The following is an 11,576-nucleotide window of genomic DNA, read 5'->3' as shown; positions in this document are numbered from 1 at the left end:
AAATTGGGATCCAAGGGGTTAAGCCTCTTGTCCAAGGCCACCCAGCTAGTGAATAATAGAACTGAACCCAAGTCAGGATGCTGCCAAAGATCTAATGCACTGTTATCCAGCCTCTCTCCTTCAGAGGACAGCTCATACTCAGTAAACAGGCTCCCCAGGTATCCAGCCCGGAGGGGAATCGTGTTGATCCACATTGCCCACCTCTCCTACCCATGGAATCCAGACAACCGCCTTCATGACCTTTCTTAGAGATTCCCTGACCTACCCACCTACACACACACACACACACACACACACACACACACAGCCTTCCAAGGCCCTTCCTCTCTCTCTCTCTCTCTCTCTCTCTCACACACACACACACACACACACACACCTTCTAAGGCCCTTTCAGAGCCTGAAAAGAAATAAGTAGTTTCCTCTATTGAGAAAAGGAAAGAACTCCGGATCAGGACACCCTGGTGCCAGCCGTCCTCATTCTGTTGCTGTGATGCTGGGAGGGCCCCTTCTCCCCCCAGTTCTGTTTTTCAGGGTAGAGGTGAAATCGTAAATTTCAACAAGCCCTTCCACCCCAAACATCTGGAATGCTTGGTTGTGCATTTGTGGGAAACTTTGCTAGGCTTCCCAAAGCAGGACATGGGGTGAGAATAGGGGCCCTGCCAGGATTTCTCCCCTTGCTTGGAATTGGCTGGTTCTTTCCCCCACTGGTCTGCAAGCTCCTTCAGGACTGGGACTGTGTTTCCGTATTGGCAGTTCCTGGTAGAATCTGGAACATACCAGGTGCTAAATAAGTATTTACTGTTGAATTTTTCCACCTTTCACCTGAGAGAAGAGACGCTTTGTTCCACCCCCTGGGGCCCCTGAGAGACAGAAGAAAGAGTCATAAAAGTTTATTATATGAAAGAAAGAACATGGCCTCTGTACATCTATTTACAGAACAGACAGACATATTTACAACCAGGTGGAGGCCTTGGTGTCCGTTGAGGGCAGACGCCCAAAGAAAGAGGAGGTGTGAGGAAGCCTCCCATGGCTCGGACACGGGGCACCTCAGCAGGAAGGGGAGAAGCAAAAGCTGGAGGGAGGAACAGGGTTTTGGTGCTTCCTGAAGGGAGACTTGGTGGGCATATAGTAGGTGGGATGGAGCCCGGGGTCCATGCAGGACCCTGGAGGTGCAAGGGAGATCCTGGTTTGGGCCGAGAACATTCTCGAGCTGATCACAGTGTCTCTGGGGTGCTCTGGGGAGAGGTCCACGGGGGTCACAGCTCGCTGGAGCGGACAGCAGGCTCCAGTTTGTGGGACAGGGCTGTGAGAACCTTGTCAAACTTCTCATAGCGCCGGGCCTGGTTGCTGCTGGCGCCCTGGCTGCCCCAGAGGAGGCGCATCTGGAACTCTGTGCTGAACACCTCCAGAAGCTCTGGCCGGGCCTGGAACCCTACAAGACAGGGCACAGGGGTCAGGGGACTACCATCCCCAACACATATCTCAGGGTCCTGCTCCTACAGACCCTTCTCCCAGCTCCACTAAGAATCCAACAAGCTTTGTCCATGAACATGACCGTGTTTGCAACATATAATCTTTAAGTTACTGGATGATAAAATAGTAATGTCAGTTTGAAAGGATTTTTTCTTTTTTGTATTTTTTTCAGTAAGGTTCCAAAATTTTTCTTTAGAAATGTATGCATTTTGCAAGTAAATTTTTGTAAGTAAAAACAATTTTTTGGTTCTTTCTGAAAAAGAAAAAGGCAGGAAAGACAAACACCAGAATGTTCCCACCATTTGCCTCTGGGTGATTGTGGGTGCTTTTGTGTTTTCTTTTTGCTCAACTGTAATCTCCAATTTGCCTACAATGAACTTTCCTGATTTAATAATGCCTAAAGCAGTAAAAGATGGATTGTCTGAAGCCACTCCCTCTCTGGTCCTTTCACAAGGGTGTTCCCCCTCCCCACTTGGCCTGGGAGCTCCCCTAAGGCAGGGCAGGTGTGTCTCAGCCCCAGGCCAAAGTGCTTTGCAAACAGCCTGGTAAAGCAATCCCATTAGGACATCCACTTCCCAGATGAGAAAACAGAAGCTCAGAGAAAAAGACATAGCTCTGGTGCTCTCTGAATCATCTGCGCCCTTCCACCACCACCCTGGGCCCTTCCACTAACAGTTGAACCGGTAAGTGAGTGGCAAACAGGCATAAGAATAAGGAGTCGGGGAGCGGGGCAGGACAGAGGAATGAAGAAATGTGAAGGGACCTTTGGAGGAAAAGGGAGAGCAACTCTGGTGGAGGGAGGCCCGGCCAGCGTGACCAGTGACTGTTGCACCCCGTGGATGTGACCTGTGACTCACCTTGCAGCTTGACCTCAGCGTTGGTGTGATACAGGCCTCCATGGTGCGCCACCGTGCGGGCAGCCTCCAGGTGGGCCAGCACCACCTCTACGCCGTGTTCTGTGCTGCCCCAGGGCTCAGGGCCCTCGGCAGGGGCTGAGTCACACTCCAGCAGAGTGATGAGTGGCAGCACATGGGGGAACGTGGTGTTGCTCAGCGGCGGGCCTTCTGCAGGGAGGGAGGCGGGCGCTTAGAAACCTTGGCAAGCAGGTGCACCAAGGGGAGGGTCTGCCTGAGATCTCTGACTGAGCCCCCAGGGCTCCCAACTCCCAAGACAAGCCCCCTACTTTTGGATTCCTCCAGCTGACACCACTGCAGCCTGTTCTTGGCTGCGGCTCACACGGTTGCCAAATGCAGAAAGTGAGCGCAAGAATAGCTCCAGAGCTCTCATCTTCGTCCACACTGGTCTTTGCTGGCCCAGAGAGGGGTTGGAGCCTGCCTGAGGTCACACAGCAAGGTGGGGGAGGTACCTTTGCCCTCGTTGAGGCTCTTCAGAAATGGCTTGAGCTTCTTCTCATAGAGGATGGCACCCTCCGTGTATCGCTGCCGAAGCGTGACCCATGTCTGCTCCAGCCGGGCAATCTGGGAAGAGCAGACTGTGAGCGTCCAGCTAGGGAAAGGGCCTGCATGGGCCACAAGCTACCCTGCTGAGTGGACACCCAGATATAGGATAATTGTTATTATCACAGTCACCATTCATGTGCCAGGGATGGTGCTGGCGGCTCTTCACATTCTCCCATGAGGCCTTGCAACAGCTCACATTACAGAGGAGGGAACTAAGGCTTAATGAGGGGAATGACTTCCCCAAGATCATTCCAAAATTAGGCGGCAGAGCTGGGAGTTGAACCACGGCCCCTGGGCCCCTGTTGTTACTTTTGACTAGGCATAGGCGAGCAAGTGTAGAGTGTGGATGAGGTTCAGGCTTGGAAACAGACCTGCTTCGAATCCCAACTTTTCCAGTCTCTGACGGTGTGACCTTAGGCAAGTACTGCTGTGCCTCGATTTCTCCATGAGTAAATGTGACAATAAAGACACTTGCTTCACAAGGTTGTTCTCTCAAGGAGTCAATGCTTGTAAAGTACTTAGGGTAGTACCTGGCATATATTAAGTGCTCGCCAAATGATAGCCATTTTATATTTATTCCTGAAACTCATATAATGCTCCTCACTCATTTTGCAGGTAGGCAAACCGAGGCCCCAAAAAGGGACAAGACTTGGTGTTGGAGCCGATTGCCAACTTAGAGAACTCCGTTCTCGCGGTGACCCTTTTACCAATACTGCCTAAAAGTCACCAGGTTCTTCGGGATTGGAACGCATCCCAGGGCTCCTCCAGACAGCGACTACCTGAAGCCCACCCAGCTCGAGATGCGCCCCTCCGTACCTGGGCCATATCCAGGGCGCCCATGACCGCAGCGAAGCTGAACATGTTGCCCATCGTCCCCCGAAGTTCAGCTGCCAGCTGGATGGTCTTGTGCAGAAGCGCTGCCCGCTCCTCGGCGGAGCCCGTGCAGCCCAGGATGTCCACGGCCAGCATGATGGACATGGTGTGGAACCTGTCACAGAGGCCAGGTCAGAGGCGAGGGGGCCCGAGGGGCGGAGGGCCGAGCCCCAAGTGACAGGTCGTAAAGGGTCAAAGAGATGAGGGGGCGCGGCCAGAGCGAGGGAAGGCAAGGCTACGGGCTCCTGATTGGTCGGTGTAGGTCAGGGGCGGGGCCAGGAGCTTTAGAGCGCGGGGCCGGGGAGCATCAGTGGAATTCCCCGGGCGGAACGGTGTTTAGGAAGAGTAGCCGGAGCTGATGGGCGGGGCGAAGGCTCACGCGTGTGATTGGTCCAGAGGGTGCAAAAGATGAATCCCGAGCTAGGACTCAGGCTTTGGGGAAACTAGGATTGCCGGGAGCGGGACGCCGAGCAGTTGCGATCGGTCAATGGAGAGAGGGCGTAGCCAGAACCGGGGACCGCGCGGAGAGACTCTGATTGGCCAATCGGCCACAGCCAAAGGGCAGCGAGGTAGCGCCGGGCCTTCCCCCGAGTGTCCGCGTGCAAGTGCTCGCCTCACCTTTCCAGCAGGTCTAGTCGTAGCTGCCGGCCATGGGGGAGGGTGAGCAGCTCCATGCCCCAGCGGACTCCCATTAGGGTCTGCATCTCCTTGGTAACGCCCAGTATCCTAGCAACCTGCAAGGACGCCCAGAGGGCTGATTAATTTCCTGTCGCGGCTGGCCCAGGCCATCTGGGAGTCAGAGGGCTTTATCTAGGAGGACGGCCTGGCTGGGATACAGGGTTTGAATTCCAGCTCTCACTCTCTGCCATGGAGCAAATGAACCTCATCCCCCCTGCCCCATTTCCGTGAAATGAGGGATAAATGGGAAAACGCCCAGAGTTGTTTGCTAGGTGCCAAAGGTGGCCAGGACACCCTTATTCCAGAAGGCAAACCTGAGACCCAGGGAGGAAAAGGACCTGTCTAAGATCACGCAGCTGGACCTAGAGCCCAGAACTGCTCCGTTCACGCCTAGCACTGCACAGGGCAATATCTCCACGCTCTTTTCTTGCTTCCTGAGCTGAGAGATCAGTGTGGCCCCCAAATAAAGTGCCCCCCCCTCCTCCAAACTTCAGAGGGAGAAGCTGAGGTGCAGAGAGTCTGGGTCCGTATTAAGATTCATTCAGATGTGGATGGACCTGGAGGGTATTATGCTGAGTGAAATAAGTCGATAGGAAAAGGACAAACATTATGTGGTCTGATTCACTTGGGGAATATAAAAATTAGTGAAAGGGAATAAAGGGAAAGGAGAGAAAATGAGTGAAAATATCAGTGAGGGTGACAAAACATGAGAGACACCTAACTCTGGGAAATGAACAAGGGGTAGTGGAAGGGGAGGTGGGCGGGGGGGTTGGGGTGACTGGGTGAGGGGCACTGAGGGGGGCACTTGGCGGGATGAGCACTGGGTGTTATTCTATATGTTGGCAAATTGAACTCCGATAAAAAAAAATAAAAAAAATAAAAAGATTCATTCAGAGGCCCAGGCATTGATAATTTAGTTTAGGTTATGAGTTTTGCTGACTTTGTCCACTAGGGGGAGTGGGGGTAGGTAGTCTCGGCTTTCACATTCCCTGGACCGGTGGGGCGGACTCTCACCAGTGCCTCAGGGAGCTCAGGCTCTCAGCACTGCCCAGTTCCAGTGCCAAAGGGGAGGAAGCAAGAATATATCTTTTGTAGTTGTTGTTTTTAGGAGAAAACGGAGGCCCAGAGAGGTAAAGTCATCAGCCCAGAGTCACACAGCAAGTGAGGGACTCTATGAAGCTAGAATCCTAGCCCACACTCTATATTTTGGGAATTTAGGGGTCAACTCCTCACCGCCCCAACCCCTGTCCCAAAGCCACAGGACAGAGGTGATCTTTCTGTCCCAGTGTTTTCCCAGCACCTACCAGACAGTCAACCTTGGTGACGTGCCGGGCCAGCGTCCGGGCATCCACCTCTGCTAGCAGCTCCTTGACCTTGCGCAGGAGGCCCACCTCCAGTGGCCGGTTATCCTTGGGGATCAGTAGTGACTGGAAGGTGGCTGGGTTGAAGGAAGAGGTGGCTTCCACAACGGGGGCTGTGAAGGCCCTGCCCCAGTCCCCCTCTGACGCCCCATTCTCTGACAGTTCCTTTAACCTCTCTCCATAGCTTCTGGCCTGCCGGCCAGAGGCCTCAGCCATTGCCCACTCTCGGCTGCCACGAACAGGAGGCTGGAGCTGGCAGTAATGGCCAGAGTCCGGGTCACTGTAGCTGCTGAGTGATGGCGATGGGGAGGCCTTGCAGAGCGTGTGGGAGGGGCTGGCATAAGGACCCTTGTCCGACTCCCCAGGCGGCTTTGGGGTACTTCCGGGACACAGCTGGGGTTCACTGGAGCGGCGGGTGACGGGGGAGGCAGGCAGCGCTGTGGCTGAGGGAGCTGCAGAGGTGGCGTGGACACGGGTCACTGCAGGGAGAGAAAGGGAGAGGACTAGTTACCAGAGCTCCCCACCCAGTGAAATAGGCTTCACCAGTCTTCTCAAAGGACAGGCTCCACCTACCTTATAGGGGTGATGTCCCCACCTCCATGCACCCAGGCCAGGTCCAGCAGCCTCAGGTAAACTGACCAGGCCTCAGGATACTCTCAAATCACCTAGACCCTAGAGTTTGCTCGCTCCAACCCTCAGGCTGCTGCAGCCTTAGGGAACCATTGAACTACTTGGAGGAGCTTTCCGTAATTCAGGGATACTAATAAGCATTTGCTGGAGTTCATTGTGTGGAGTTATTTTTCAATGAATTAGCAATGATTTATTGAGTACACATGTGCCAGGAGCTGGCGACATGCTGGCCATACACTAGTCAACAGCAGTAAAACCATCATCCAAAATGAGAGGTGATGTATATTGAGCCCTTCCTGCCTGCGAGATCCTTGTTTGTATGCTAGCAGACTTAACCCTAACATCCTGGGAAGTAAGTACTTCCATGATCCGCATCCTACAAGAAGACTGAGGTTTAGAGAGGTCAGCTGCCCCGCCTGAGGTCACTGCCCAGCACATAGGAGAGCTCGGCTTTAAATCCTCAGTCCTGGACACTTCACTCTGCCATGTTACTCAGAAAATGTCCAGTAAACCATTTGTGGCAAGGCATTTTAACTTTTGCATTCAGGGAAGTTGGTTTGAGGACAAGTTTGTAGTCAGGACAAATTGGTGGGTTTGTGTTCAGAGGAGAATGTGTGACAACCACGTAGACAGCAATACTGCAACAGAGCACAGGCAGGCAAAGCTTCCTTCTAGGCTGCCCGCCTCCCAGCACACTGTGCCTGCCACATGGGCAATACGCAATATGGCCTGTTAAAAATACTTTTTCTTCCAGCAATGAAGTAGTGGCATGTTTCTACTACTAAAGACAACAGGACTTTTCTTTGTATTTTTTTTAAGGCACAATGCTCTATACTTTCTGCTCAATTTTGCTGTAGCCCTAAAACTGCTCAAAAAAAAAAAAAAAAAAAAGTCTATTTAAAAGGAAAAAAAAAGTGAAAAGCACAACCCAACTAGCCTGTTTGAGCCTGCCATTTGGAATCAGGGAGGCATTAAGTCCCAGCCAATGCAAGGCCTGGCAGAGCATGTACATGTGGCAGGCACTGGGCCAGTGGGGGCTGCATGTTGCCACATGAGCCCACATCACAGCATTTGAGTCCAGGTTCAGTAACACAGTGAGCCTTTAGCAGACTTCACTGCATTCCAGGGAATGCACCGGAAACTACTTCAAGCGCAGTGCCTAGTACCCAGTAGGGGCTCAATAAATCATTGCTGAATGTATGAGCCATGGATATGTTTTGCATGTCAATATCAGTAGTTCTGCTGGCTGGATTTTTTGTGTGTAAATCCTTCCCAGGCATCACCCTCAGTAAAGAGGTAGAAACGCACATCACACACTGTAACAGAAGTCACCAAAGACCAACAGAACACTCAGGCACACACAAGGTCACTCCCACAACATTCCTCCATCTGCCCCTCCCTCTCCACTGGCCATACCAGTACTGTAGGCGGGGGAGCTGGGACTCTCAGAGATGGGTGACATGGGTGAGTGCAGGTCTGGGATCTGGTCCATGCTGAGGGCACAGTTGCGGATAGATTCCCGGGGGTGAGGCAGTGATGTGCTGTGGAGTAGATACTTTCATGAGCAGAGAGCCCAGAGGGCAGGGTCCTCAGCTGGCCTTAGGACCCCCACCTCTGCCTCCATACTGGATTGACTGAACTTCAAAGGCAGAAAAAGTTTGGAGATTGTAGTACTCATTGGCTAGTATAAGACTAAAGCCTGGAGGTGTGGGAGGGTAGTGTTTGTGCAGTCTACCACCCGCACAACTGCTCTCTTCCCTGAGAAACTTGCCTCCAAATTAGAGAACTGTCTGGGAAGCAGGCCTAGAGAAAGGATGAAGAACCTGAGAGAACCAGGCCCACCAGGCTGGCACCTTCTCACTGCTCCTACACCGTGCTCAGAATGCCAAATCCTGGCACCATTACGGTCATAGTTCTAAACCACAGGCAAAGTGGCTACTGCCCACGGAGAATCCAACCAGCGATTCTTTGGCTGACAGCACCCAGCCCAGGCTTAAGGAGATGGGACCTATCCAAGGGCTGGCTGGCACAGGCTGGTAAGTCTCTTTGCAAACAACCAGGGAGGCCATAGAAATTAGGGGTACAGACTTTGGAGTTGCAGCCCTGGGTTTGAATCTCAGTCCTACCACTCCTGCAGGTGGCCTCCCCTCTCTAAACCTATTCCCTCATCTGTCAAGTGGGGGCATGCACAGGAGCCACCTACTGCAGGAGGACATGGGAGCTGATGAGATTGGGGGCAGACAGACTCTGCATGGGGCCGGGTGCACACTAGGGATGAGTCCCTGCTGCGGCTTTTCCTGGCCTGGTCTCATCCAGCCCCAGAGGCAACTGGGTGTCATCAAACTGTTGCCGGGAACATCCCATCCCCTGTGCAGCCATTTGCACATTGCAAAGCCCTCTGCTCTGATGACCACCTTGGCCTAGTGAGGTGGGTGGGAAAGGGGGGCAGTGGCTGCAGGGACAGAACAGCACCCAGGGGGTCCCCCTAGGCTAGGGGGCTTTCTGAGCAAGGGCCCTTTATGGGTAGGAACGTGGTCATGAGAGGAGAGTGGCAGGGCCCAGGGATCTGAGCTCATTGCAGCACAGCTGAGGCTGTCACCAGGGCCTGGCCACCTGCAAACCCTGTACTCAGCTGTCTCCCTCCTCTTCCTCACTGCACCCCACGGCTCCAGGACAGTAATTCCACCAGTTCAGAGTAGCTGGGCCTCCCGCTCCTCAGCAGCACTCTGATGATGGATCCCCCCCCACTTGACAAAAGGAGAGACCAAGGCCTAGTCGGGGGTCCTCGCTTACCTGGCAGGGCAGCCATCGCTGCTGCGGGTGACCTTGTCGGCGGTGAGCCCGTCGGTCATGGTGACGCTGCGCCGCTTCATGTGGCCGCCCTTGGGGCCCGAGGGGCTGGCGGGGCTGGCGGCCTTGCTGCTGCCCTGGCCCAGGCCATAGCAGGCCTCCAGGTAGCGCAGCGGGAAGGTGCGGTTGACAGGGCAGTAGATGATGGCTCCGCTCTGCTCCGACACGGCCTTGCGGCTGCCCACGTGATAGCGCACAAGGGCAGGCACGTGGTCGAAGCTCTCCTGCTCAAACAGGTACTGGATGTGGGTGTAGCTCTCACCGGCCTTCACCACTACCTTGTTGATTTTGAAGTGCAAGGCCTGGTTGCGCCAGCGGCATGTGAGCACATAGTCACCCAGGCTGGTGAGAGAGTCCCGGATGAGGAAGTCACCGTTGCGCTGCACCAGGGTCTCTGACACCTGTGGGAGGCAGTGATCGGGCTGGGGCGGGGCAGACCCGGGATCTGGGGGACACAGGGAACAGAGCTCTGGAAGGCTTGGGAAAGGGGATGCAGTGACTTGGATTCAGTGGGGTCCAGTGCACAGGAGCTCGGGAATGGGAGGACATGACACTCTGGAACAGGGACACCAGAGTCTGGGGCACCTAGGGGTCTCAGCTCTGCTCCTTCTTGGGGCTCATGTTAGACAGTGACTTCCCAATCCTTATTCCTCCAAGCACCTGGTGCTCTCCCATGCCTCCGGGCCTTTGTACGCTCACGCTGCTCTTTCTGCCTGGAACATCCTTCCGCCTCTGCCCACTTGGTGAACTCCTGTCCATCTCTCACTGACCTGCATCGCAGGGCTTGCCCACATTCCCTGCGGGATGCTCCATTCTTGCACTTCTTCTACGGGGCTCTGACTGGACTACCAGCCCTCGGGGGAAGCCACCACCCATTTTCTCCCTATATTCTTGGTGCCCAGCACAGGGCCTAGAAGAGTTGATGCTTGACAAAGATTGAGAGCATGAATGAAAAAGGGAACAGGTGACTATCAGCCTATCTATGACTCAGCACAGAAACTCAATTTTGCCCAAACTAAGAATCCTAGGCACTGACGCTCACTAACCAAACACACAAGAGTCTTATGTATAGACCCACGAAAAAACAGTTAAAAATAATAGTGGCAATAATGGCAATAACAACACTAATAATGACATTGAGCCCACTGCATGTCAGACATCAAGTGAAACACTCTACCTGCATTGTTTCATTTGTTCTCACCATAGCCCTTTAAGGCAGGCACTATTTACCCTCCATCTCATAGAAGAAGAAACTGAGGCTCAAAGAGGTGAAGTGCCTGGTGCAAGGTCACACAGTCAGTAAATGCCAGAGCTAGACCTCACCGCAGTCTACTCAAACTGAGTCACCAAGCAGCGGGTCAGAGCCTCTCTAGGCAGGGCTGGCCCAGTTGGTGGGTGGAAGTGTCTAGGGCTGAGGTCCCGCCCGGGCCCCCCACCCGGCTCACCTCGCGGGGGATGCGGCCGTGGTACCAGGCATGGCTGCGGAGGTCTGTGCTACTGAGTTTGAGTTCCTCTTCCAACTCCTTGTGCAGTTTCTCAGGCGAGGAATCCAGGATGTACTTCTCCTTGGAGAACTGGGCAGGAGACAGTCAAGAGTTGGATCTGGTCTAAAGCCTTCTTCCTTCTTCTCTCTCCCAGTGCCTCCCCATCCCAGGTGAGCCACTTCCATCCCAGGACCCTGGGGAGACTCAGGCACCCGAGAGTCCCTATCCCAGCAAGAATAAGGAAATGTCAACTAGTCCTACTGTGCTCCAGGCCCTGTGCTATGCGCCAGGAGCAAATGAGGCAATAAACAAACCAGGCCCTGTCCTCAAAGAAGCTGCTAGTCTAGGCAGGGAAGCAAAAACGACAGGAACATTTGAGCAGAATGGGGTCAGCATCACCCTACTGGGCAGCAGAGAAGAGCAGAGTGGCTTGGAGAAAGGAGAAGATAAGGTAGAGGCGAGGTGGAGTGGTCCAGGCAGCCTTTCTGGAGGGAATGGTAACAACAAAACACTCACTCTGTACCAGAAACATCTAATTGACCTTGCATTGGGAAGAGGCAGGATTTCTACAGGTGGATCAGGGAGGGAAGGCAGCAGGTACCCAGGCAGAGGCAAGGACAAAAATAGAGGGCTGCAATGGCTGAGGATGCATTCTGGGATGCTGAATTATACAGTGGAAGGGTGGAGGAGGCAGCTATAAACAGGGAAGCAGAGGCCCCCACACAGGCATCTCTCCTGTCCTTTACAATTCCCGAGGCCCTTTCCTC

At 53.8% G+C, this 11,576-nt stretch overlaps 1 protein-coding gene across 4 annotated transcripts in view; it reads right to left on the bottom strand.

The window, feature by feature from the left end:
- Positions 1 to 874: 874 nt before the first annotated feature.
- Positions 875 to 11,576, bottom strand: part of SH2D3C (SH2 domain containing 3C) — a 30,066-nt gene continuing 19,364 nt past the window's right edge. For 3 of the 4 annotated variants that reach the window (XM_038549280.1, XM_038549279.1, XM_038549281.1), the window contains 9 exons: positions 10,771 to 10,899; positions 9,269 to 9,726; positions 7,892 to 8,016; positions 5,789 to 6,324; positions 4,425 to 4,540; positions 3,750 to 3,921; positions 2,840 to 2,951; positions 2,331 to 2,537; positions 1,257 to 1,432 (listed from right to left, as the gene is read on the bottom strand). In XM_038549280.1, coding sequence (XP_038405208.1) covers positions 1,257 to 1,432; positions 2,331 to 2,537; positions 2,840 to 2,951; positions 3,750 to 3,921; positions 4,425 to 4,540; positions 5,789 to 6,324; positions 7,892 to 8,016; positions 9,269 to 9,726; positions 10,771 to 10,899 — 2,031 coding nt within the window. Of the gene's footprint in view, positions 1,433 to 2,330; positions 2,538 to 2,839; positions 2,952 to 3,749; positions 3,922 to 4,424; positions 4,541 to 5,788; positions 6,325 to 7,891; positions 8,017 to 9,268; positions 9,727 to 10,770; positions 10,900 to 11,576 lie in introns of all 4 variants that reach the window. The other variant, XM_038549278.1, reaches the window with a different exon arrangement.

This window comes from Canis lupus, chromosome 9 (assembly GCF_011100685.1).
Source record: "Canis lupus familiaris isolate Mischka breed German Shepherd chromosome 9, alternate assembly UU_Cfam_GSD_1.0, whole genome shotgun sequence".
Lineage (NCBI taxonomy): Eukaryota > Metazoa > Chordata > Mammalia > Carnivora > Canidae > Canis > Canis lupus.
The sequence above is the reverse complement of the archived record's forward strand: the minus strand, read 5'-3'. Positions and strand labels throughout refer to the sequence as shown.